This window comes from Benincasa hispida, unplaced genomic scaffold (genome assembly GCF_027475165.1).
Source record: "Benincasa hispida cultivar pf3 unplaced genomic scaffold, pf3_genome.v1.1 HicScf93, whole genome shotgun sequence".
NCBI lineage: Eukaryota > Viridiplantae > Streptophyta > Magnoliopsida > Cucurbitales > Cucurbitaceae > Benincasa > Benincasa hispida.
Genome location: NW_028327075.1, coordinates 1 through 23024, shown reverse-complemented (window position 1 = coordinate 23024; position 23024 = coordinate 1). Strand labels below are relative to the sequence as shown.

At 35.6% G+C, this 23024-nt stretch overlaps 1 protein-coding gene across 7 annotated transcripts; it reads right to left on the bottom strand.

Annotated features, from left to right (window-relative positions):
• Positions 1-1366: 1366 nt before the first annotated feature.
• LOC150029775 (pyrophosphate--fructose 6-phosphate 1-phosphotransferase subunit beta 1-like) lies at positions 1367-21094 on the bottom strand. 7 transcript variants are annotated; one of them, XM_090310369.1, is made up of 15 exons: positions 18695-21077; positions 16844-17225; positions 16661-16699; positions 16468-16574; positions 16148-16253; positions 13973-15456; positions 11737-13588; positions 8309-10987; positions 7557-7688; positions 7353-7433; positions 6818-6862; positions 4084-4202; positions 3356-3997; positions 2000-3209; positions 1367-1859 (listed from the first exon to the last, which is right to left on the bottom strand). In XM_090310369.1, the coding sequence occupies exons 2-6, from the start codon at positions 17021-17023 to the stop codon at positions 15373-15375; spliced, it is 516 nt and encodes a 171-aa protein (XP_090166495.1). In that variant the 5' UTR covers positions 17024-17225; positions 18695-21077; the 3' UTR covers positions 1367-1859; positions 2000-3209; positions 3356-3997; positions 4084-4202; positions 6818-6862; positions 7353-7433; positions 7557-7688; positions 8309-10987; positions 11737-13588; positions 13973-15372. The 7 variants fall into 7 exon arrangements, 6 of the variants coding, with proteins under 6 accessions (XP_090166495.1, XP_090166496.1, XP_090166498.1 ...); XM_090310370.1 differs by having other exon boundaries at positions 13973-15191; XR_016527334.1 differs by having other exon boundaries at positions 13973-16253; positions 16661-17225; positions 18695-19933; positions 20005-21094.
• Between the last annotated feature and the right edge of the window lie 1930 nt (positions 21095-23024).

Sequence of the window (23024 nt, the reverse complement as noted above, 5' to 3'; positions counted from 1 at the left end):
CATCACTTGATTGGCCATTTTCTTTACGAGTTCATAATGGAAGTCTAGATACTTGGTACCCCCTAATTATCAAATATGAATTTAAAAGATCTTAACATGCATGTTTTTGAGATCTCAACTGATTTGCCTACTACCCAAGTGCTAAATATAATATGTGTTATCACTAAATTATTAAACAGGAAAGTTTAAGTAAAACAGCAAAAGTTCAAGCACGAATAGAATAAGTACCCAAACAGGAAGGTTGGTATGGTCGAGGGGTCTATGGACCTAGAACCTGAGCCCAAAATAAATCCTTACAGGATGGTCAAGGGACCAAAGAATCTAGTTCCTGAGCCTGTGGGAAGGAAAAACCTTGAATGGGATGGTCAGATGGTCGACGAGCTTAGCTTCTGAGCCCATGAAAGGGAGAACTATGTGGACATAGGTTGATGAATATTTTTAGATGTGAAATAATAACTATCTACCGTGTTTGTAGGTTTGTGAAAAGCTTCATGGAATGATGGAGGTTTGCATTGGAAACTCGTGATATAATGCTTATGATCTGAAAAAGACTTGTATTTATGATCCCACTCACTGAGCTTTGTAAAGCTCATGGTTTATTTTCTGTGTTTCTATTGGAACTATGTGCATGGGCTATGCGCTAGGCCGGGCCTCACGTTGAGGTTAGGTGGGCAAGGACGCGCCCATGGGCGAGGATGCCTTAAGCGATGCGGCTTGTGCGTGCGTTGGTGTGCTATGGAATTTGACCGAGACTTAATTAAAATATCTTATCCAAATTCTGAAAAATAGGTTCGATTTTCATCAATTTTGGTGTGTAAGATACCTATATCCAGACTACCTGCTCCATTCTTCTTTTAGATTTGAACTTGCATAATTAATGGTAGGATTCTGATCTGACCTCCTCACATGACAAATGGAGCAGCGTGAACTGTAAGACTGGGAAAGAGATTATAGGAAACGTAATTTGCTCTAGAAAGAGATCATATTACCATCTAGTTCCACCATTGCCTTCTTGATCACAGGCTTGAACTTACCTGCCAAACGAATTCTACCTTTAGAAAGAGATCATCAAATGATAAATATTAAAATAAACTTCATGAAAATTGGCCGCCCATTATATGCACCTTCTTGCCTTCTCTTTTCCAACTCAGTTTCATGGAAAGACATGTACAAAACAAAAAGAAAAAACAATTACCTAGACATTGCCGTGTCGATCTATTTCAAGCAACAATTGTTCTTGGATTGCTTATGGGAAAAATTAAAAAAAGTGATGAGATTGAGTAGTAAGTTTCTTTTTCCATAACCTATCTTTTTTTTTTTTGAACAAAAAACAATCCACTTCATTCAGATAATGAAAGATGTTAAAAGTGACAAGAAGGAAATAAACATAAAGTGCAATACAATCAAGCACACTAAAAAGCACAAAACGGATCAGCAAATGCACTAGGACATCTCAACTAGGTTGACATTTCCCTAGCATTCTCATCATCTCCAATAAATACTAGAATCCAAAGCTAAGTACAAAATGAAGAGAACCTTGCAAAAGACAAGGTTTACAACCGAATGATTATCTGAAAGTTTAACTGAAAATACTAACCATCACTATGCTGTTACAAAATCAAGAGAGCGGGAAAATAAAGGCTTTCCAATTGAGGTTGATAACTTGTAAAGAGAAGTCTTGTAATGCTTTAGAAAGTGAGCACCAGGAGGAGGCGTTGATATGGGCGATATCAAATTTAGCGAAACTAGAAGAAGCTTTGTCTTGAAATACCCTTTGATTTCTTTCAAACCAAATTTCTGATAATAAAGCTTCAACTGCGTTGGTCCAAAGTAGTCTTGGCTTCTTCTTCAAACGTGGCCTGATCAAGAGTTGAAGCACATTAACCTTAAAATCATTATCAAGAACCCAGATGACATTAAAGCACTTGAAGAGAGATGTCCAACAAAATTCTACAAAAACACAATGGAAGAACAAATGCAAGAGAGATTATGACTTTACCCAACAAAGTGTGAAAACCTGTGGAGAAATATAGTGAGTACGTAACTTCCTTTGGAGGATATCTGCGCTGTTAAGAGAGCCATTCAGCATGATCCAAATCAGAATATTCACCCTTCTTGGGCTTTTAGACTTCCATAAGGCTGATTCTAATGGCTGACAAATTGGGGAGGAGAAGGATAGATGCTTTACAAGAGACTTGACTGAGAAAACCCCACTTGGTTCTAAAGACCACCGTCTTTTATTAGGAATCGAATTAAGTTTACAGTAACTGAGTTTTCCAGTCAGAAGCTCGAAGTTTTCTGCCTCTTCATCCTTTAACAGTCTTTTAAAAGGAAAAGTCCAAGATGTTGAAATCTCATCCCAATAATCTTGTAATGAACCTTCGGGTTTGGTGGAGATAGAGAAAAGATTAGGGAATGAGATTTTTAGAGGAACCAAATCCAACCAAGGATCTCTCCAAAAGCTTATTCTTTCACCATTACCAACTTTGAAGTTGCCAAGGAATCCACTTTTAACCAAAATCTTGAAATATTAATCCATGGGCTTCTAAGGCTGCTGGAAAATTTGCCATTGCTATGCCAACCAAACTTACTTCTTCCATGAATGCTTATAATTACTTTCCTCCAAAGTTAGTTGACCTCAAAGAAAAACCTCCACCCCCATTTTGCTACAAGGCCCTGATTTCTGAGTTTCAAGCACCCAATGCCGAGACCACCATCTTCTTGGGACCGTGAAGCTATGCTCCATTTAATCAGATGATTTATTTTGCTTCCGGAATGCCCTTCCCAAAGAAAATCCTTCAATGTTCTCTCTAGAGTTTGAATCACCTTTTCTCACATCTGAAAAAGTGACATATAGTAAGTTGGTATATGAGAAAGAACTGACTTACATAGGGTGGTGCGACCACCTCTTGAGAGGTTGTATCTCTTCCATTTGTCTAGTTTGCTTTGGACTTTGTCGATCACTGGTTACCATAAAGCTATAGGGTATCTCCCTAAAGGAAGGCCAAGGTAAATAAATGGGAGGTAGACAGCCTTGCAATTTAGGAGGGCTGCTTCTGATTGTAACTTGAAATGGTCTATATTGATGCCACATAAAGTTGATTTTTTCCAATTAACCTTCAGCATCGAACACCACTCAAATAATTCAAGTATTTTCTTTAGGTTGCTGAGTATTTCTTTGTCATCTTGGCAGAAAATTAGAGTATCATCTGCAAATTGTAAAATAGAAACATAAATTCTATCTTTGCTAACAAGAAAACCTTCAAACTTGCCTTTTTCTCGAAACTGGGAAAGTAATGCATTTAGGACTTCACTAACTAGTAGAAAGGAGAAAGGAGAAAGAGGGTCACCTTACCTTATTCCTCTTGAAGCTTGAATTCTGCCACGAGGTCTTCCATTTATGAAGATTGAGAATTTTGTGTTATAACCCAAAAATTAGATTTGCTCTGTTTTTGGTGTTCTGAGGGGGCAGGGGACTCTGTTTTTCAAGAAACTACTTCAACTTTGCAACAGTCACCAAAGTTGATTCCAAACGAAATATGAATTCTAAAGCAGTTACGAAGAGAAATGAGTACCTTGCAAGCAGAATCAAATCCAAAACTTGTGGGGACCTCTTTGCATTTGAGATCACCATCAATAGTTTTTGGGCAACCAATCACTCGGGTTTTCAAATTCTTACTTCTAATTTGAAAACAATAGAAAGAAGGGGAATATAAATAACAGAGTCTTGCACACAAAAAAAATGGTACCCTAGAGTAATTAATTACTCGACCTTATATTTCTGCAATAAAAACAACATATAATAGCTTATCCATATATGACAATGAGAGTGAGAAAGAGAGAGCAAAAAGGAGGGAGGAAATAGACAAATTTCGTAGTTCTAAAAAATAACTAAAGTTTTCAACGAAAAGAAAGGCATTTGTGTTGGATCATCTCCACCAATTACAACAAGGCCATCCAGATCAAGCTTCTGAGTAGTTTCTTCAGCTTGCTTAAACTGAAAATAGAACCGAACTGTCAATTAATGCCTTGATTACAACTAAGACGTCTCAAAATGAAAATTCTGGGAAGAAAAAGTTTCACCTGATCTGGACTTTCAATCTTAACCCTCCCACTGCATATCTTATCAAAACCACCATGATAAAAGAAGAATGTATTTAAATCAAGAATTGCATTCAAATGGCAATCGCTTCGCATCAAAACTGCACATATTCACACTAACAATTCAAGTGAAAGCTAGAAATCCCTTCAAGAAAATTAAACTAATTGCGATATGGGTAGATAAATTGTGCAGTCAGTTCTACATATTCACATTTCATGATCACTAAGAAAGGAGTAAGAGCCATTCGTGCGTTGAACGAAGGAAAAGAGGCGCTGATCGAACGAAAGTCAAAACGGAGGCATTGATGGAAGCTGAGTGTACGGACAGATGCCTAGGCTAAATTCAAACAAGAAGTTATTCCGGACTACTCGTGCAAATCAAATCATTTTTAGACCAAAAGTTTTTAAATTGAATGTAGATTTGGTGTGAGGGCTGCCTTAATGAAATTCTAACTCTAAGGCTGTCAAATTCAAGGAAAACCGAGAGGTGCTCACCAGTGTGGAAACAGTCGGGCCAGGGGGAGTGAACTCGAGACTCCGAACTATCACCAAAGAATCTCAAGGAAAAACTCTAAGGTAAACTAGTAAGACATTTTCACACATTTTTGAATAAGGAAATGTCTTGAGATAAGGTCCGAAAGAGTAAATAATCTAAAAAGACTTGTATTTATGATTCCACTCACTAGGCTTTGTAAAGCTCATGGTTTATTTTATGTGTTTCTGTTGGAACTATGTGCATGGGCTATGTGCTAGTCGAGCCTCACGTTGAGGTTAGTGGGCAAGGACGCGTACATGGGTGAGGATACCTTAAGCGATGCGACTTGTGCGTGCATTGGTGTGCTATGGAATTTGACCGAGACTTAATTAAAATATCTTATCCAAATTCTAAAAGATAGGTTCGATTTTCATCAATTTGGTTGTGCAAGATACCTATATCCAGACTACCTGCTCCATTCTTCTTTTAGATTTGAACTTGCATAATTAATGGTAGGATTCTAATCTGACCTCTTCACATGACAAATGGAACGGCGTGAACTGTAAGACTGGGAAAGAGATTATAGGAAACGTAATTTGCTCTAGAAAGAGATCATATTACTATCTAGTTCCACCATTGCCTTCTTGATCACAGGCTTGAACTTACCTGCCAAACGAATTCTACCTTTAGAAAGAGATCATCAAATGATAAATATTAAAATCGACTTCATGAAAATGTTCTATCAATCAAAAGCCGTTCAAAATTGTTAAGAGAAAACATACTCTACTTTTACATGATGATATTCCACATTTATCCTTTCAAATTCAAGGAAAACCGAGAGGTGCTCACCAGTGTGGAAACAGTCGGGCCAGGGGAGTGAACTCGAGACTCCGAACTATCACAAAAGAATTTCAAGGCGAAACTCTAAGGTAAACTAGTAAGACATTTTCACACATTTTTGAATAAGGAAATGTCTTGAGATATGGCCCAAAAGAGTAAATAATCTAAGCTTAAAGTTAAATCTGAAATAGGGTTCAGTAGAAGAGTAAGGGAAACTACGTGAACTGTGAGGAAAAAGAAATCTCCGCAGGTAACTGTGAGTGTTTCTCCTTTTACTCTTTTAAACATATTTAGAATTAATATGTTGTAGTTTATATTATGAGATGAATATGAGGTTGGGATGGTCGGGGGGTCTATGGATCTAGACCCTGAGCCCAAAATAAATTCTTATAGAATGGTCAGGGGACCAAAGAGTCTAGTTCCTGAGCCTGTGGGAAGGAAAAACCTTGAATAGGATGGTCAGATGGCCGATAGGCCTAGCTTCTGAGCCCATGAAAGGGAGAACTATGTGCACATAGGTTAATGAATATTTTTAGATGTGAAATAATAACTATCTACCGTGTGTGTAGGTTTGTGAAAATGTTCATGGAATGATGGAGGGGTTTGTGAAAATGTTCATGGAATGATGGAGGTTTGCATTGGAACCGATATAATGCTTATGATCTGAAAAAGACTTGTATTTATGATTCCACTCACTAGGCTTTGTAAAGCTCATGTTTTATTTTATGTGTTTCTATTGGAATTATGTGCATGGGCTATGCGCTAGTTGAGCCTCATGTTGAGGTTAATGGGCAAGGACGCGTACATGGGTAAGGATACCTTAAGCGATGCGGCTTGTGCGTGCATTGGTGTGCTATGGAATTTGACCGAGACTTAATTAAAATATCTTATCCAAATTCTAAAAAATAGGTTCGATTTTCATCAATTTGGTTGTGCAAGATACCTATATCCAAACTACCTGCTCCATTCTTCTTTTAGATTTGAACTTGCATAATTAATGGTAGGATTCTGATCTGACCTCCTCACATGACAAATGGAGCGGCGTGAACTATAAGACTGGGAAAGAGATTATAGCTTTTTATTTTTAATTTATTTATTTTTTATCTTTTATTTTTTTTTTTTTAAATTTTTTTTTTTTTTTATTTAATTTTTTAATTTATTTTTTTTTTAAAATAAAACTTATTTTTTTTTTTTATTTTTAAATATTTTTTTATAAAAAAAATAACATTATTTTTTTTTTAAATTTTATTTTCTTTTTTTTTGATGTTAATTTGTTTATTAATTTTTTAATAATATTATTTTTTTTTTTTATTTATTATAATTTTAAATTAAAAAAACAAAAAATTTTAATTTTTTTTTAAAAAGAACAGCGTAATTTGCTCTAGAAAGAGATCATATTACCATCTAGTTCCACCATTGCCTTCTTGATCACAGGCTTGAACTTACCTGCCAAACGAATTCTACCTTTAGAAAGAGATCATCAAATGATAAATATTAAAATCGACTTCATGAAAATGTTCTATCAATCCAAAGCCTTTCAAAATTGTTAAGAGAAAACATACTCTACTTTTACATGATGATATTCCACTTTTATCCTTGTTTTTCTGATCTTACATGCACCTTGACTAGTCTTTATAGTATTGTGATAGTAACTAGTAAGATATTTGGATACTCAAAAAAAGAAAAAGATAACTTTTAAGTTTCATCAACTAGAAAACTGATGTCTTTTTAATATAGATTGTGGAGTTTTTTTTTTCATCTTTCTTTTTTTTTCTTCTATTGAACACCATTGTTCTCATTTTGGCTGGATTATTGATACTCTGTTTGTCATTTCCCTTCTTATTCCCCATAAAAAATATTCTAGAAAAAAAATTATTAACATGTTATTCAAGAAAACATGAGAATAGGAATGCACGTTTTCATGAAGAAATCATACAATTTCTCCTCTCCACGTCCATTAACGAAGTCAATGCAATTCCGCCAACCATCCAATCTTCAACTGGAGCAGCCAAATTTCCTACCAAGTATGCATAACTAACTTATAAGTAATAGAAACGAGGAAAAAATCTATGAAGGAAAATGATAACAAGAAAAAGAATGAAAGGTTAAAAGGTTAGAGACTAAAATGATCAGAAGGTACCAGAAGTGGGACAGACAAATCAATGATATTGGTCCAGGTCTTCCACTCTGGAGGAGAGCTCCAGCAGTGTAACCCAAAGCATAGCAATAAGTTGAATCAAAGTTCGTGGGTAAACCACACATCCCTTCGTACCTATAAGTCAAAAGAAGAAATAAACAGAGATAACACACAGAGCTCTAACCAACAAAGTACAATTAGCTATAAGCCTAACACATCACTTGATTGGTCATTTTCTTTACGAGTTCATAATGGAAGTCTAGATACTTGGTGCCCCTAATTATAAAATATGAATTTAAAAGATCTTAATGCATTTACCAACATGCATGTTTTTTAGATCTGAACTGATTTGCCTACTAACCAAGTGCTAAATATAATATGTGTTATCACTAAATTATTAAACAAGAGCGTTTAAGTAAAACGGCAAAAGTTCAAGCACGAATAGAATAAGTACCCAAAGAAATGTGACTGGAAACACACATAAAGTGCAATACAGTCAAGCACACTAAAAAGCAGAAAACGGATCAGCAAATGCACTAGGACATCTTAACTAGGTTGACATCTCCCTAGCATTCTCATCATCTCCAAGAAAGACTAGAATCCAAAGCTAAGTACAAAATGAAGAGGACCTTGCAAGAGACAAGGTTTACAACCGAATGATTATCTGAAAGTTAAACTGAAAATAATAACCATCACTATGCTGTTACAAAATAAAGAGAGCGGGAAAATAAAGGCTTTCCAATTGAGGTTGATACCTTGTAAAGAGAAGTCTTGAAAAACTTTGGAAAGCGAGCACCAGGAGCAGGCGTTGATATGGGCGATATCAAATTTAGCGGAACTAGAAGAAGCTTTATCTTGAAATACTCTTTGATTTCTTTCAAACCAAATTTTTTATAACAAAGCTTTAACTGCGTTGGTCCAAAATAGTCTTGGCTTCTTCTTCAAACGTGGCCCAATCAAGAGTTGAAGCACATTAACCTTAAAATCATTATCAAGAACCCAGCTGACATTAAAGCACTTGAAGAGAGATGTCCAACAAAATTCTCCAAAAACACACTGGAAGAACAAATGCAAGAGAGATTATGAGTTTACCCAACAAAGAAAGCAAACCTGTGGAGAAATATAGAGAGTAGGTAACTTCCTTTGGAGGATATCTGCGCTGTTAAGAGAGCCATTCAACATGATCCAAATCAGAATATTCTCCCTTCTAGGACTCTTAGAGCATAAGGCTAATTCTAATGGCTGACCAATTGGGGAGGAGAATGATAGATGCTTTACTAGACTTGACTGAGAAAACCCCACTTGGTACTAAAGACCACCATCTTTTATCAGGAATCGAATTAAGTTTATAGTGACTGAGTTTTCCAATCAGAAGCTGGAAGTTTTCTGCCTCTTCATCCTTTAACAGTCTTCTAAAAGGAAAAGTCCAACATGTTGAAATCTCATCCCAATAATCTTGTAATGAACCTTCAAGTTTGGTGGAGATAAAGAAAAGATTAGGGAATGAGATTTTTAGAGGAACCAAGTCCAACCAAGGATCTTTCCAAAAGCTTATTCTTTCACCATTACCAACCTTGAAGGCTACCAAGGAATCCACTTTTAACCAAAATCTTGAAATATTAATCAATGGGCTTCTAAGGCAGCTGGAAAATTTTTCGTAGGTATGCCAACCAAACTTACTTCTTCCATTAATGCTTATAATATAGTTGTATATGAGAAAGAACTGACTTACATAGGGTGGTGCGACCACTTCTTAAGAGGTTGTATCTCTTCCATCCAGTTTTCTTTGGACTTCGTCGATCACTGGTTGCCAAAAAGCTAATTGTTTAGGGTATCCCCCTAAAGGAAGGCCAAGGTACATAAATGGGAGGTAGACAGCCTTACAATTTAGGAGGGCTGCTTCTGATTGTAACTTGAAATGGTCTATATTGATGCCACATAAAGCTGATTTTTACCAATTAACCTTCAGCCCCGAACACCACTCAAATAATTCAAGTATTTTCTTTAGGTTGCTGAGTTTTCTTTGTCATCTTGGCAGAAAATTAGAGTATCATTCGCAAATTGTAAAATAGAAACATGAATTCTGTCTTTGCCAACAATAAAACCTTCAAACTTGCCTTTTTCTCGAAACTGGGAAAGTAATGCATTTAGGACTTCACTGACTAGTAGAAATAAGAAAGGAGAAAGACGGTCACCTTGCCTTATTCCTCTTGAAGCTTGAATTCTGCCACGAGGTCTTCCATTTTTGAAGATTGAGAATTTTGAGTTAGAACCAAAAAATTAGATTTGCTCTGTTTTTTGGTGTTCTAAAGGGACAGGGGATTCTGTTTTTCTGGAAAAACAGGCTTAACCATTCTTCCCCTTACTATGTCTGCATAGGAGATTGGGACTGAGCGAGGGTTTTTTGTCACCTGTTCAACTTCAAAGAGGGACAAAGCATCATTTAACAAGGTAAGGAAGGAATACCAACCTGAATTAAGAGTTCCTGATGGAACGTGAATGAAAAATCGTCCTCCAACTGTAGGCCACAATACACATCTTAAAAACCAGTTTGAATAGATTCTGACTTTAGAAATATTGGTTACACCAGAAGCAACTTGCTCGCTTTTGACAAAGAAGCTAGATGTTGAAAGTTTCGAAAGGGTCCAGATGTTCTCCACAAACCAAAGTAGCTACGATTTTGACAAGGAAATTTTCTTTTTGGCTTAACATCTTCTATGATTACTGAATCAGCTTGGATGAGGGCACAGAAGTGGTTGTCTTTAATCTTACAGCTGATAACTTCGACGAAAAAGTTAGGCTTGGAGGGGAGGGTCGTTGGATGGGCCATGAGAGATAGATGAGCCGAGGGTTGCAGATGAGGGTTGAGGTTGGTGGGAATAGGCAAAGCTTGGTCGGAGATGGGGAGAGGGCGGGGAGTTAGGTCGAAATAGGGTGCCGGAGGGAGGGAAGGGAGAGATGAGAGAAGAGAAAGCATTTACGAGCCAAAACAGTGCTGGAATTCTCAGATGGTCTAATCGATGTAGTCAGATTGTTTGGATTGTTACAACTTCAATATGTTGGGTGTACTAACCTATCCTCATCTATAATATTTCTTTTTCCATAATCTATCCTCATCTATAATATCATGGGCAAGAATTTCATTGAGTTCCGATATAAGCTGCTGCACCAGTAGAAAGCGAGTTATAAATGATATCAGTTCAAGAATGACATATTGATCCCGAGAATCTTGGGTTTAGTGGATAGTGAGCATACAACCAAAAGAAATAAACACAATTAGTTATAATAACAAGACAAATACCTCCGGATTGAAGTCAATCAGGCCATGGGGAATAACTACAACACCATAATTAATAACCAAGTTCAGAACGTTTACTAATTACATCGACAATGTAGTCTGTAACGTTTTTCAAGGTAAGCTTCTTAGCCGCAACCTGCAAAACACATTATAAATTCGATGTACCCTATAAACTAAAGCTCTATTAATAAATTAGTCAACATTCAAAACACATTATTTTTTGTCTGAAAATTTTTTCGCCTGCATACATTCAAAACCAATAAATCTCCATGAGTCAACTACAACTAGGTGGCAGAGAACAAATTTTTCAAAGCTGACAAAAATAAAAAAAAAAAAAAAAAAAAAAAAAAAAAAAAAAAAAAAAAAAATAAAAAAAAAAAAAAAAATAAAAAAAAAAAAAAAAAAAAAAAAAAATAAAAAAAAAAAAAAAAAAAAAAAATTCAAAGCTGACAAAAAAGGCATCCGATATCAATTGGGCAATTGAATATGATATGGGATGTCAATACTTAGTTCCATTGCACCATATTAAAAGTTTCAACCTAATTCCATGAATCCTTTGTTTATCACAAATTTTCATCTTTACCCTTAAGTTTTTTTTGATATTTACCATTCCATGTAAAAATGCAAGAAGATGAAATTCTGAAACAGGATATATTAACTGACTCAACAATTTCAATTTTCATGTTTACATGAGAGTATCTGTTGCAGAGATTATTAGTTATTACTGAGACAAAATCTAGTTCTCAAAGAGAATAAACAACCCTAGGGTCGCATGTGGAGGTAAATGGCCTTTTTGACAAAGATTTCTATCTGGTAAAGCATGTGGAGATAAATGTCCTCCTTGACAAAGGTTTCTATCTTAAGTAGTTTAAATAAAGCAGCTACCTTTTCTCCAATAATAGTAATATTTGGATGAGTTTGCAAAGCACACTCCAGTGTGATGTGAGAAGCAACACGACCCATAAGTCGTCCAACTGTGGATATATGTACACTGTTAATGCCATATGATAATAAACTTGAAACTTGAGTGAGAAACAAAAAGGTATCAACATCACAACAATGAAAAAGTACAATTTCACATTAGGTAGATCAAATAGAAAAGGTTAATAAAATTGAGTAGAGAGAAGTGCTCTGTTTTTTACAGATGAAGCAACAAGATGGGCTTTATTATTGATATTATTTATTTATTTATAAATATATATTTTAAAAAAGTAGACATATCTGAACTTGAAATACTTATAATGTCAATAATTCAGTTATTATGAACATTCAACATATTAGAACTATTTTTAGTTTTAATTTCATTAAGCAAAATACTTACAGGTTAATGAATATTTTTAGATGTGAAATAATAACAATCTACCGTGTGTGTAGGTTTGTGAAAAGCTTCATGGAATGATGGAGGTTTGCATTGGAAACTCGTGATATCATGCTTATGATCTGAAAAAGACTTTTATTTATGATTCCACTCACTGAGCTTTGTAAAGCTCATGGTTTATTTTCTGTGTTTCTATTGGAACTATGTGCATGGGCTATGCGCTAGGCCGGGCCTCACGTTGAGGTTAGGTGGGCAAGGACGCGCCCATGAACGAGGATGCCTTAAGCGATGCGGCTTGTGCGTGCGTTGGTGTGCTATGGAATTTGACCGAGACTTAATTAAAATATCTTATCCAAATTCTGAAAAATAGGTTCGATTTTCATCAATTTGGGTGTGTAAGATACCTATATCCAGACTACCTGCTCCATTCTTCTTTTAGATTTGAACTTGCATAATTAATAGTAGGATTCTGATCTGACCTCCTCACATGACAAATGGAGCGGCGTGAACTATAAGACTGGGAAAGAGATTATAGGAAACGTAATTTGCTCTAGAAAGAGATCATATTACCATCTAGTTCCACCATTGTCTTCTTGATCACAGGCTTGAACTTACTTGCCAAACGAATTCTACCTTTAGAAAGAGATCATCAAATGATAAATATTAAACTAGACTTCATGAAGATGTTCTATCAATCCAAAGCCTTTCAAAATTGTTAAGAGAAAAGATACTCCACTTTTATCCTTGTTTTTCTGATCTTACATGCACCTTGTCTAGTCTTTATAATATTGTCTAAGTAACTATTAAGTTATTTGGATACTCAAAAAAAGAAAAAAATAAATAAACTTTTAAGTTTCATCAACTAGAAAATTGTTGTCTTTTTAATATAGATTGGAGAGTTTTTTTCATCTTTCGTTTTTTTTCTTCTAGCGATCTCCATTTGTTCTCATTTTGGCTGGATAATTGATACTCTGTTTATCATTTCCCTTCTTATTCCCCATAAAAAATATTCTATAAAAAAAATTATTAACGTGTTATTCAAGAAAACATGAGAACAGGAATGCACGTTTTCATGAAAAAATCATACCGTGTCTCCTCTCCACATCCATTAACGAAGTCAATGCAGTTTCGCCAGCCATCCAATCTTCAACAGAAGCAGCCAAATTTCCTACCCGGTATGCATAACTAGTAAGTAATAGAAATGAGGAAAAAATCTATGGAGGAAACTGATATCAAGAAAAAGAATGAAAGGTTAAAAGGTTAGAGACTAAAATGATCAGGAGGTACAAGAAGTGGGACAGACAGATCGATGATATTGGTCCAGTTTTTCCACTCTGAAGGAGAGCTCCAGCAGTGTAACCCAAAGCATAGCAATAAGTTGAATCAAAGTTCGTGGGTAAACCACACATCCCTTTGTACCTATAAGTCAAAAGAAGAAATAAACAGAGATAACACAAAGAGCACTAACCAGCAAAGTACAATTTTTTTCATATCATCTCGTGGCCATTCGCTCGTACCATTCGTAAGTTAACATTTGAAAGTCAATTAGCTGTAAGCCTAACCCATCACTTGATTGGCCATTTTCTTTACGAGTTCATAATGGAAGTCTAGATACTTGGTACCCCCTAATTTTCAAATATGAATTTAAAAGATCTTAATGCATTTACCAACATGCATGTTTTTGAGATCTCAACTGATTTGTCTACTACCTAAGTGCTAAATATAATATGTGTTATCACTAAATTATTAAACAGGAGCGTTTAAGTAAAACAGCAAAAGTTCAAGCACGAATAGAATAAGTACCCAAAGAAATGTGACTGCCCCTCGAATTGATGCCCATTATATGCACCTTCTTGCCTTCCCTTTTCCAACTCAGTTTGGAAAGACATGTATAAAACAAAAAGAAAAAACAATCACTTGGACATTGCCGTGTCGATCTCTTTCAAGCAACAATTGTTCTTGGATTGCTTGTGGGAAAAATTCAAAAAGGTGATGAGATTGAGGACTTCACTGACTAGTAGAAATACGAAAGGAGAAAGAGGGTCACCTTGCCTTATTCCTCTTGAAGCTTGAATTCTGCCACGAGGTCTTCCATTTATGAAGATTGAGAATTTTGTGTTATAACCCAAAAATTAGATTTGCTCTGTTTTTTGGTGTTTTGAGGGGGTAGGAGACTTTGTTTTTATGGAAAAACAGGCTTAACCATTCTTCCCCTTACTATGTCTGCATAGGAGATTGGGACTGAGCGAGGGTTTTTTGTCACCTGTTCAACTTCAAAGAGGGACAAAGCATCATTTAACAAGGTAAGGATGGAATATCAACTTGAATTAAGAGTTCCTGATGGAACGTGAATGAAGAATCGTCCTCCAACTGCAGGCCACACTACACATCATAAAAACCAGTTTGAATAGATTCGGATGTTAGAAATCTTGGTTACACCAGAAGCATCTTGCTCGCTTTTGACAAAGAAGCTAGATGTTGGAAGTTTCGAAAGGGTCGAGATGTTCTCCACAAACCAAAGTAGCTGCGATTTTGACAAGGAAATTTGCTTTTTGGCTTCCACATCTTCTACGATTACTGAACCAGCTTGGATGAGGGCACAGAAGTGGCTGTCCTTAATTTTAAGGTTGATAACTTTGACGGCTAAGTTAGGCTTGGAGGGGAAGGTCGATGGATGGGCCATGAGAGATAGATGAGCCGAGGATCGCAAATGAGGGTTGAGGTTGGTGGGAAGAGGAAAAGCTTGGTCGGAGATGGGGAGAGGGCGGGGAGTTAACTCGGAATAGGATGCCGGAGAGAGGGAAAGGGAGAGAGGAGAGAAGAGAGAGCATTTTCCAACCAAAGCAGTGCTGGAATTCTCCGGTGGTCTAATCGATGTAGTCAGATTGTTTGGATTGTTACAACTTCAATATGTTGGGTGTACTAACCTATCCTCATTTATAATATTTCTTTTTCCATAACCTATCCTCATCTATAATATCATGGGTAAGAATTTCATTGAGTTCTGAAATAAGTTGCTGACCTGTAGAAAGCGAGTTATAAATGATATCAGTTCAAGAATGACATATTGATCCCGAGAATCTTGGGTTTAGTGGATAGTGAGCATACAACCAAAAGAAATAAACACAATTAGTTATAATAACAAGACAAAAACCTCCGGATTGAAGTCAATCAGGCCATGGGGAATAACTACAACACCATAATTAATAACCAAGTTCAGAACGTTTACTAATTACATCGACAATGTAGTCTGTAACGTTTTTCAAGGTAAGCTTCTTAGCCGCAACCTGCAAAACACATTATAAATTCGATGTACCCTATAAACTAAAGCTCTATTAATAAATGAGTCAACATTCAAAACACATTATTTTTTGTCTGAAAATTTTTTCGCCTGCATACATTCAAAACCAATAAATCTCCATGAGTCAACTAGAACTAGGTGGCAGAGAACAAATTTTTCAAAGCTGACAAAAAAGGCATCCGATATCACTTGGGCAATTGAATATGATATGGGATGTCAATACTTAGTTCCATTGCACCATATTAAAAGTTTCAACCTAATTCCATGAATCCTTTGTTTATCACAAATTTTCATCTTTACCCTTAAGTTTTTTTTTTATATTTACCATTCCATGTAAAAATGCAAGAAGATGAAATTCTGAAACATGATATATTAACTGACTCAACAATTTCAATTTTCATGTTTACATGAGAGTATCTGTTGCAGAGATTATTAGTTATTACTGAGACAAAATCTAGTCCCCAAAGAGAATAAACAACCTTAACCTTAGGGTTGCATGTGGTACCAAATGCCCTTCTTGACAAAGATTTCTATCTGGTAAAGCATGTAGAGATAAATGTCCTCCTTGACAAAGGTTTCTATCTTAAGTAGTTTAAAAAGCTACCTTTGCAACAGTCACCAAAGTTGAGTCTCAACGAAATATGGATTCTAAAGCAGTTACGAAGAGAAATGAGTACCTTGCAAACAAAATCAAATCCAAAACTTGTGGGGACCTCTTTGTATTTGAGATCACCATCAATAGGTTTTGGGCAACCAATCGCTCGGGTTTTCAAATTCTTAATCCTAATTTGAAAACAACAGAAAGAAGGGGAATATAAATAACAGAGTTTTGCACACAAAAAAAAAAAAAATGGTACACTAGAGTAATTAATTACTCGACCTTATATTTCTGCAATAAAAATAACATATAATAGCTTATCCATATATGACAATGAGAGTGAGAAAGAGAGCAAAAAGGAGGGAGGCAATAGACAAATTTCATAGTTCTAAAAAATACCTAAAGTTTTCAGCGAGGAGACAGGCATTGGTGTTGGAATCATCTCCACCAATTACAACAAGGCCATCTAGATCAAGCTTCTGAGTAGTTTTTTCACCTTGCTTAAACTAAAAATAGAACCGAACTGTCAATTAATGCCTTGACTACAACTAAGACGTCTCGAAATGAAAATTCTGAGAAGAAAGAGTTTCACCTGATCTGGAGTTTCAATCTTAACCCTCCCATTGCATATCTTATCAAAACCACCATGATAAAAGAAAAATGCATTTAAATCAAGAATTGCATTCAAATGGCAATCACTTAGCATCAAGACTACACATATTTACACTAACAATTCTAACAAGTGAAAGCTAGAAATCACTTCAAGAAAATTAACCTGATTGCGATATGGGTAGATAAATTGTGCATTCAGTTCTACATATTTACATTTCATGATCCCTGCAGGACCACCCTTGAAACCATACAACGTGCTTCCTTTTGCATGAACCTGTAGGTAATCTTCACAAAGATCGTAGAAGCTGCTAGATAGCCACAACTTGAACAGAAAAGAAAACATTTATTCTTGATTTATAAATGTGGACACAATGAGACCCTACCAAATAGTACAGAAATCACATTATGACCTCCCAGTGCGTGGCCACCAAACTAGACAACTCCGATCTTCAATTTCTTATTCACCTGCACCGAACTGGAATCACTTGGCACCAACATTGCTGACGGTTGGCCGAAAAGATCAAGAAACAACTTCGTGATCTCATCTGCACGCACATATAACACACAGCTCATACACTCTATAACCTTAAGAAGTAGCAACTGGCCTCAAACGCATTCAGTAAAACTCAAGTTCCAAACAAAAGCGAGATTTACAATCATAAAAAAAACACAGAAAAAGAACAAACAAAACTCAATGCATGTCACTACTCTTCCTTTGAGACATCAATCTCAATTACCAAACAGAATACAAAAAATAAAATTTAAAAAAAATTAAAAAACACGTTATGAAGGCTAGGACGTGTAGAGTTGGTTGCTTTTGTTAGAAGTTGTAAGGTATCAGTTGGCAGAAAGAGAGCTTTGAGAACATCCTACCATGACTTTTTGCAAGTTAATTTTGTGTAAAGCTTGACAATGAAAAGGGAGGATCGAGAATAAGAGGAGATAGAGAGGGGGAGAAAGAAGAGAGAGGAGGGAAATATTAAAATTAAATTTTCCCTTCCAAGTCATCTTGCCACATAAGTCATCTAGTAAATTTTCTATTTAAATTTAATGAATCTACTTGTAGAGGGACCTTTTAAATCTATTTCTTAAAATTCAAATACTAAAATGGCTAATTTGAAACATGAATAACCAAAAGAACTCATTATTTTGTTCTCTAATAAGCGCCCATCACTACTTCACAAGAATAGGATTGTCTCCCTAATTCTTCATAATCCTAATTCCCACTAAAATCCAAATAACTTATCAAACGATTTTTGGTTTTTATACATAATATAATAAATATAATGTATAATATATATAAATAAATAGATAAATATATATATACATACACGGTTTGGTTTAATTTGGTTTTGAAATCAAAAACCAAATTAAACCGAAAAATTTGGTTTCCATGTGATTTTAAATACATGCATCTAAACATAAAAATTGAAATTTTAGCATCCCGAATTCATATCTAATAAATCAATATGATTTAAGAAAAGTTAAAAATATCATAAACCTATTGGACACAAAATTTTGACAAAAACATGAAAGTTCAAGGACTAAAATTGTAATTTAACAAGATTATAAATATTAGGAAAAAAAACACAAACAAGAGAAAATTAGGACAAAAGGAATCAAAAGCTACAGTTGAAGAGATTTGGAAATCAAAGAATTTTGAAATTGATTTTGTATAAATTAAAAAAAAAAGTCTTGCAGAAGTGCAAAATGAAAACAACAGATTTTGGGTAGTTTTTTGAAAATTTTCCTGCTCTTTCAACTTTTCTGCTTCAACATTTCAAGAATTCAATGTTTTTTGTCGCTCTAAACAAGCAAAAACGACGTCAGATTCCCTAAGCAGCAAAACAGAAAAGTGGCTAAAAAAATATGGTTCAATGGGGAAGCAAAAGTTGGTTTCTTGCAGCAGAGGTTTTAGAATCTTTGAAGATAAGATGATCTTATTAAAACGATGGTAAAATTCTGCACGCCACGATATTAAAGAAGACAGATGAATATGTAAAGAAATTTTAACCTGTAAGTTCTGGTGTGTAAGCTCTTGGAGTGGACCTTGCTGAATTTTTATTTGGACAACATGCAGCGGAACAAGCTTTTGAGGAAGGAGTCATGACACAGCCTATTTTGCTCTGCCTTGTAAAATTGTGTAAAGAAGCAGCTCTAAGTTCATCTCTGGAGAATGATTGTGGATTGCTTGTTGTGATGATAGTTTAGACTGCTCATTAGATTTTATGGTCACCAATAATCTCCACAGGAGCAAAACCCATCTTTAAAATGATGAAACCTACTTGAATCTCTAACAATAATTTCCCGTTCAACAATCTGTGAGATCACCTTGATTGCAGCATTACAGTCTGTACAAGCTCCCAAGTTTTTCATTACCATGATTGGCGACCCATCTGGTGTGTTGAGTAGAGCAAACACAATCGCTAAGCGTTCACTGTGGTATTTAAGAGACTCAACTTTAATAACCTCATCCACATCGTGAAGGGCACAAGTTGAGTCTGGCTTATATCCTTTCTTCTCCATTTCCTTGGTCCTGCTTTGAGTAGAAATCTAGTAATGCATTTCCCACAAACACGTTCCAAACGAAGTTGGTCTTGAGAACAAGACCGTGAACTTGTTGTCCAAACTTTGTGTCATCTAGAACAACAGCAGCACATTTGGGCTACAAACGTAAAATTTGAAGGCTTTATTCCACTACTATGCAGTTCAAGGAAAGTTTTATTGCTTCTTCACTCAATCCCTCATTTGAGTAACCTGTCATTAATGCATTGAAGGTTACTGTGTCTTTGCTTAACATCTGCTTGAAGAGCTGACTAGCTAAACATAAGCAATGGGTTTTGCAATAAGCATCAACCAACGAGTTGCAAACCATGAGATTGTACTCATATCCAAGTTTAACGACATGGGTATGAATTTGAACAATCACATTCTTAGTTTTCAGTTCACCACAGTCTGATAAGAAAGTCACTAGAGTCACATAATCTGGTTCTGTCCCTCCCCTTCTCATATCAGCATAAAGCCTTGAAGCTTCTTTAGATTGATTAGATTGCAAATAACCACCAATCAAAATTGTCCATGACACTGTCGTACATTCCACCGTGCCATCAAACAACTCTCTAGCTTTAGACAATTTCCCAAACTTAAGGTAACCAGAAATCACCATGTTGACAGAGATCGTATTCTTGCAAGGCATTTGATCAAACACCAAATGTGCGTGAAAAAGATCTCCTCTCTTGAGAAAATCGTTGACCTGGAAGTTAGAGCGGCAAATATTTGCATTGAAGCCAGTTTTAACAATGTGGACATCAATAAAATGATTACCATTCAAGGATGGCTTTGGAGCTGGCGAGTTTCTTAGAACAAGGTTTTGAACTAAAGTCGCTCTATATGGCGTCATAGAAATTCAATCACCATTTAGCCACAGAATTGAATACCACATATGCATGTCTAACACCAGCTAACAAGTTTGCCTTAGCATTGAACAAGAAAAGCTACATACAACAAGAAAACTAATGGGTAATCTTAAATCCATCATTAACAGACTTACCTGCTCTTCAGACTACAACCCAGAAGAGAATATTGCAAACTGCAAGGGGGTAAGGAAAGTGATTTTCAACTTGAAGATGTCTTACATGTTGAGACAGCCATTCGTTACATTTGGAGAAGTGTATTGAATGATTAATGATGGCGTCTTCTTCTGAAGTATTGGCGTCTTCAGAGCATTTCGAAGTGAAAAAACTTGGTTCAAAAGTAGGATGGAAGTGAAGGGAATAAGATTGAGCTTCGTTGAAGTTAGAGAATAAACGAAGGCAAATGGTAAATGGTTCCTCCTTCCTCCGTATGGAGACAGAGCGATGATCGGTGGCCTAGCGATGATCGGTAGGGTTTCAAAATTTTGGCCCTGTAACGGTTGAGTTTCTCCAAGACAACGCGCCAGAAGAAAGCCGATCCGAAACTCTGGCGATAAAGTCGTCGCAAAGAGATCCATCACCGTTAACTTCAGTAACATTACAGAGGTGACGAACAAGATCAGTGACTTGGCGAGCAATGGCGTCATCGTCGAAGGAGCAGAGTGCGGCGACGAAGGGAGCGACAATGAAGTGAGAATGGAAAGTGAGAAAGGTCTGGAGGAATGGGGAGAACTGGGAGAGTGCGTAGGAGACGTGAACTTTGGGAGAGAGGGGATCGAAGATGAGATTGGAGAAGCAGAGAAGGCAAATGGTTCCTCCTTCCTACGTATAGAGGCAGAGCGATGATCGATGGCCATGGGAGAGGAATGGATTGATCATCTTCTTCCTGCGCTGGTTCGGGGAATGGATCTCTCGGACGAGGGTTTCAAAATTTTGGCCGTTGAGAGTTTTGCAATACATATCTTGCTGTAATAAATAACAAACCAATTTCTACTTCAAATTGGAAAATACTCTTCGGTCAAAGAGGACATGGGCCAACATTGAATTCATATTCTATATTTTTCTTCTTCTTTGTAAAAAATAAATAAATAAATAAATAAAAATCATATTCTCTAGTTGAATTCAAAATTAATATAGGTTAAATTACAAATTTTTCTCCATAGTTTCTCCAAATTTTTCTAAAGTACTTCAAATAAAAGTATGTAAGCATTTTAATTACTCAAGTAGAAATTTTATTTTACATTGTAAAAGGTGATTTTGGTCCGAGTTTTTTAAGATTCAAATTTAAGATGGGTGTTTGTTTGATTTTCAATATTTCCAAATAGACCTTTTTAAGTCTCCAAAAATTGAGAAATTATTTAAGTATGAGTTTGGTGCGGAGACTTGAATTAATAAGTTGAGTTGGTAAAAAATTTATGTGGAGTTTAAAAAATTTTGGAGTTCAGTTTAGTTAGTAAATTTATGTTTGGGCTATAGAGTTAAGTTATCAAGTCGAGGGTATCTAGTGTAGCTTTTTGTAACTTAAAAAAGTATAATAGTTGGTTGGTTATTTTTGTTTACTCAACATTTTAGTCAAACATTTGACTACACACATATTTTCTTGAAATTTCAACACTCAATTGATATGTCAACTTAAAAATTTCACATATATTTTCTAATTTTCTGCTTATAATCATTGGAGTTGGGGTAGATAAAATAATCTTGTTTGAAATTCTTAATCAAAATTAATGGCATGATGATCGATCGATTTTACTGGAATTCGATTCTCTTCAGACCCAACCTAAGGGATTTGTAGGTGAGTAGTATCCTACCTTTGTCAATTGAATCGTTCTCTATATAGACTCAAGCAAATCCCACGAGCTTGGTATGACTACCTCAAAATTAATATCTTACTAGGCTGGAATTTTTGCAACTCTAAGGATGATACCTCGTTTTTTTCCTTCAAGTTTGAAACCACTATTATTTTCTTACTGATCTATGTTGATGATATTGTTGTAACAAGAAATGATTCTCATTTTATTACCAGATTTATTGGTGAATTGAATTGCTTATTTACGTTAAACGATATTGGTAACTTTAGTTTCTTCCTTGGCTTTGACGTATACCGAACTGCAGAAGGTTTATTATCCTTAGCCAGAGTAAATACATCGTTGATTTATTGCATAAATTGAATTTCCAGCACCTTAAACCAGCCCCAAACCTGTTGTTGTTGGAAAATTTTCATTAGTTTATGATAGAGATCTTCTTCCTAATCCCACCGAGTATAAAAGTTTGATAGGTAAACTCCAATATCTTACACATACACGACATGGATCTCGAGAAAACAATATGTTGTGGCTCGTTCGAGTACAGAGTACAAATATAGAGCTTTAGCTCGAGTTACAACACAGATTTGTTGGCTTGAATCCTTACTCACAGAAGTTGACCTTCGTCCTTCTCACACATCCATCCTCTGGTATGATAACATGAGTGCCCTTTTCCTCGTCTGCTAATTAAATATTCATTTTATTTGTGGTAAAGTTCTAGCACGTCAACTTGATGTTCAGTATGTATCCTCAGTGACCAAATTACTAACCATTTGACCAAACCATTCTCTGAAGCAAAATTTGCAGAACTTCGTGGCAAACTCCGAGTGGTCATCTCACTCACTCGCTTGAGGAGGGATGTTAGGTTTGTTGTATAATTCATCCAAGATTCTAGCACTAACTGCTTGAAAATTTCCCTCTTTAATCATAGAATATGGTTGCAATTTTGTTCGTTTCCTTATATGTACAGTTGCTTTATATATGAGCCTATGTACAGGAAATCATATCATTCAACATTTTCACATTATTCTAGTTTTCTCTCTGTTTGTTTCTTAAAAAATGACAAATGAGAACATGAAATGGAATCACGATGTTGAAATTTGTAGTGAGATTTATTACATATTTT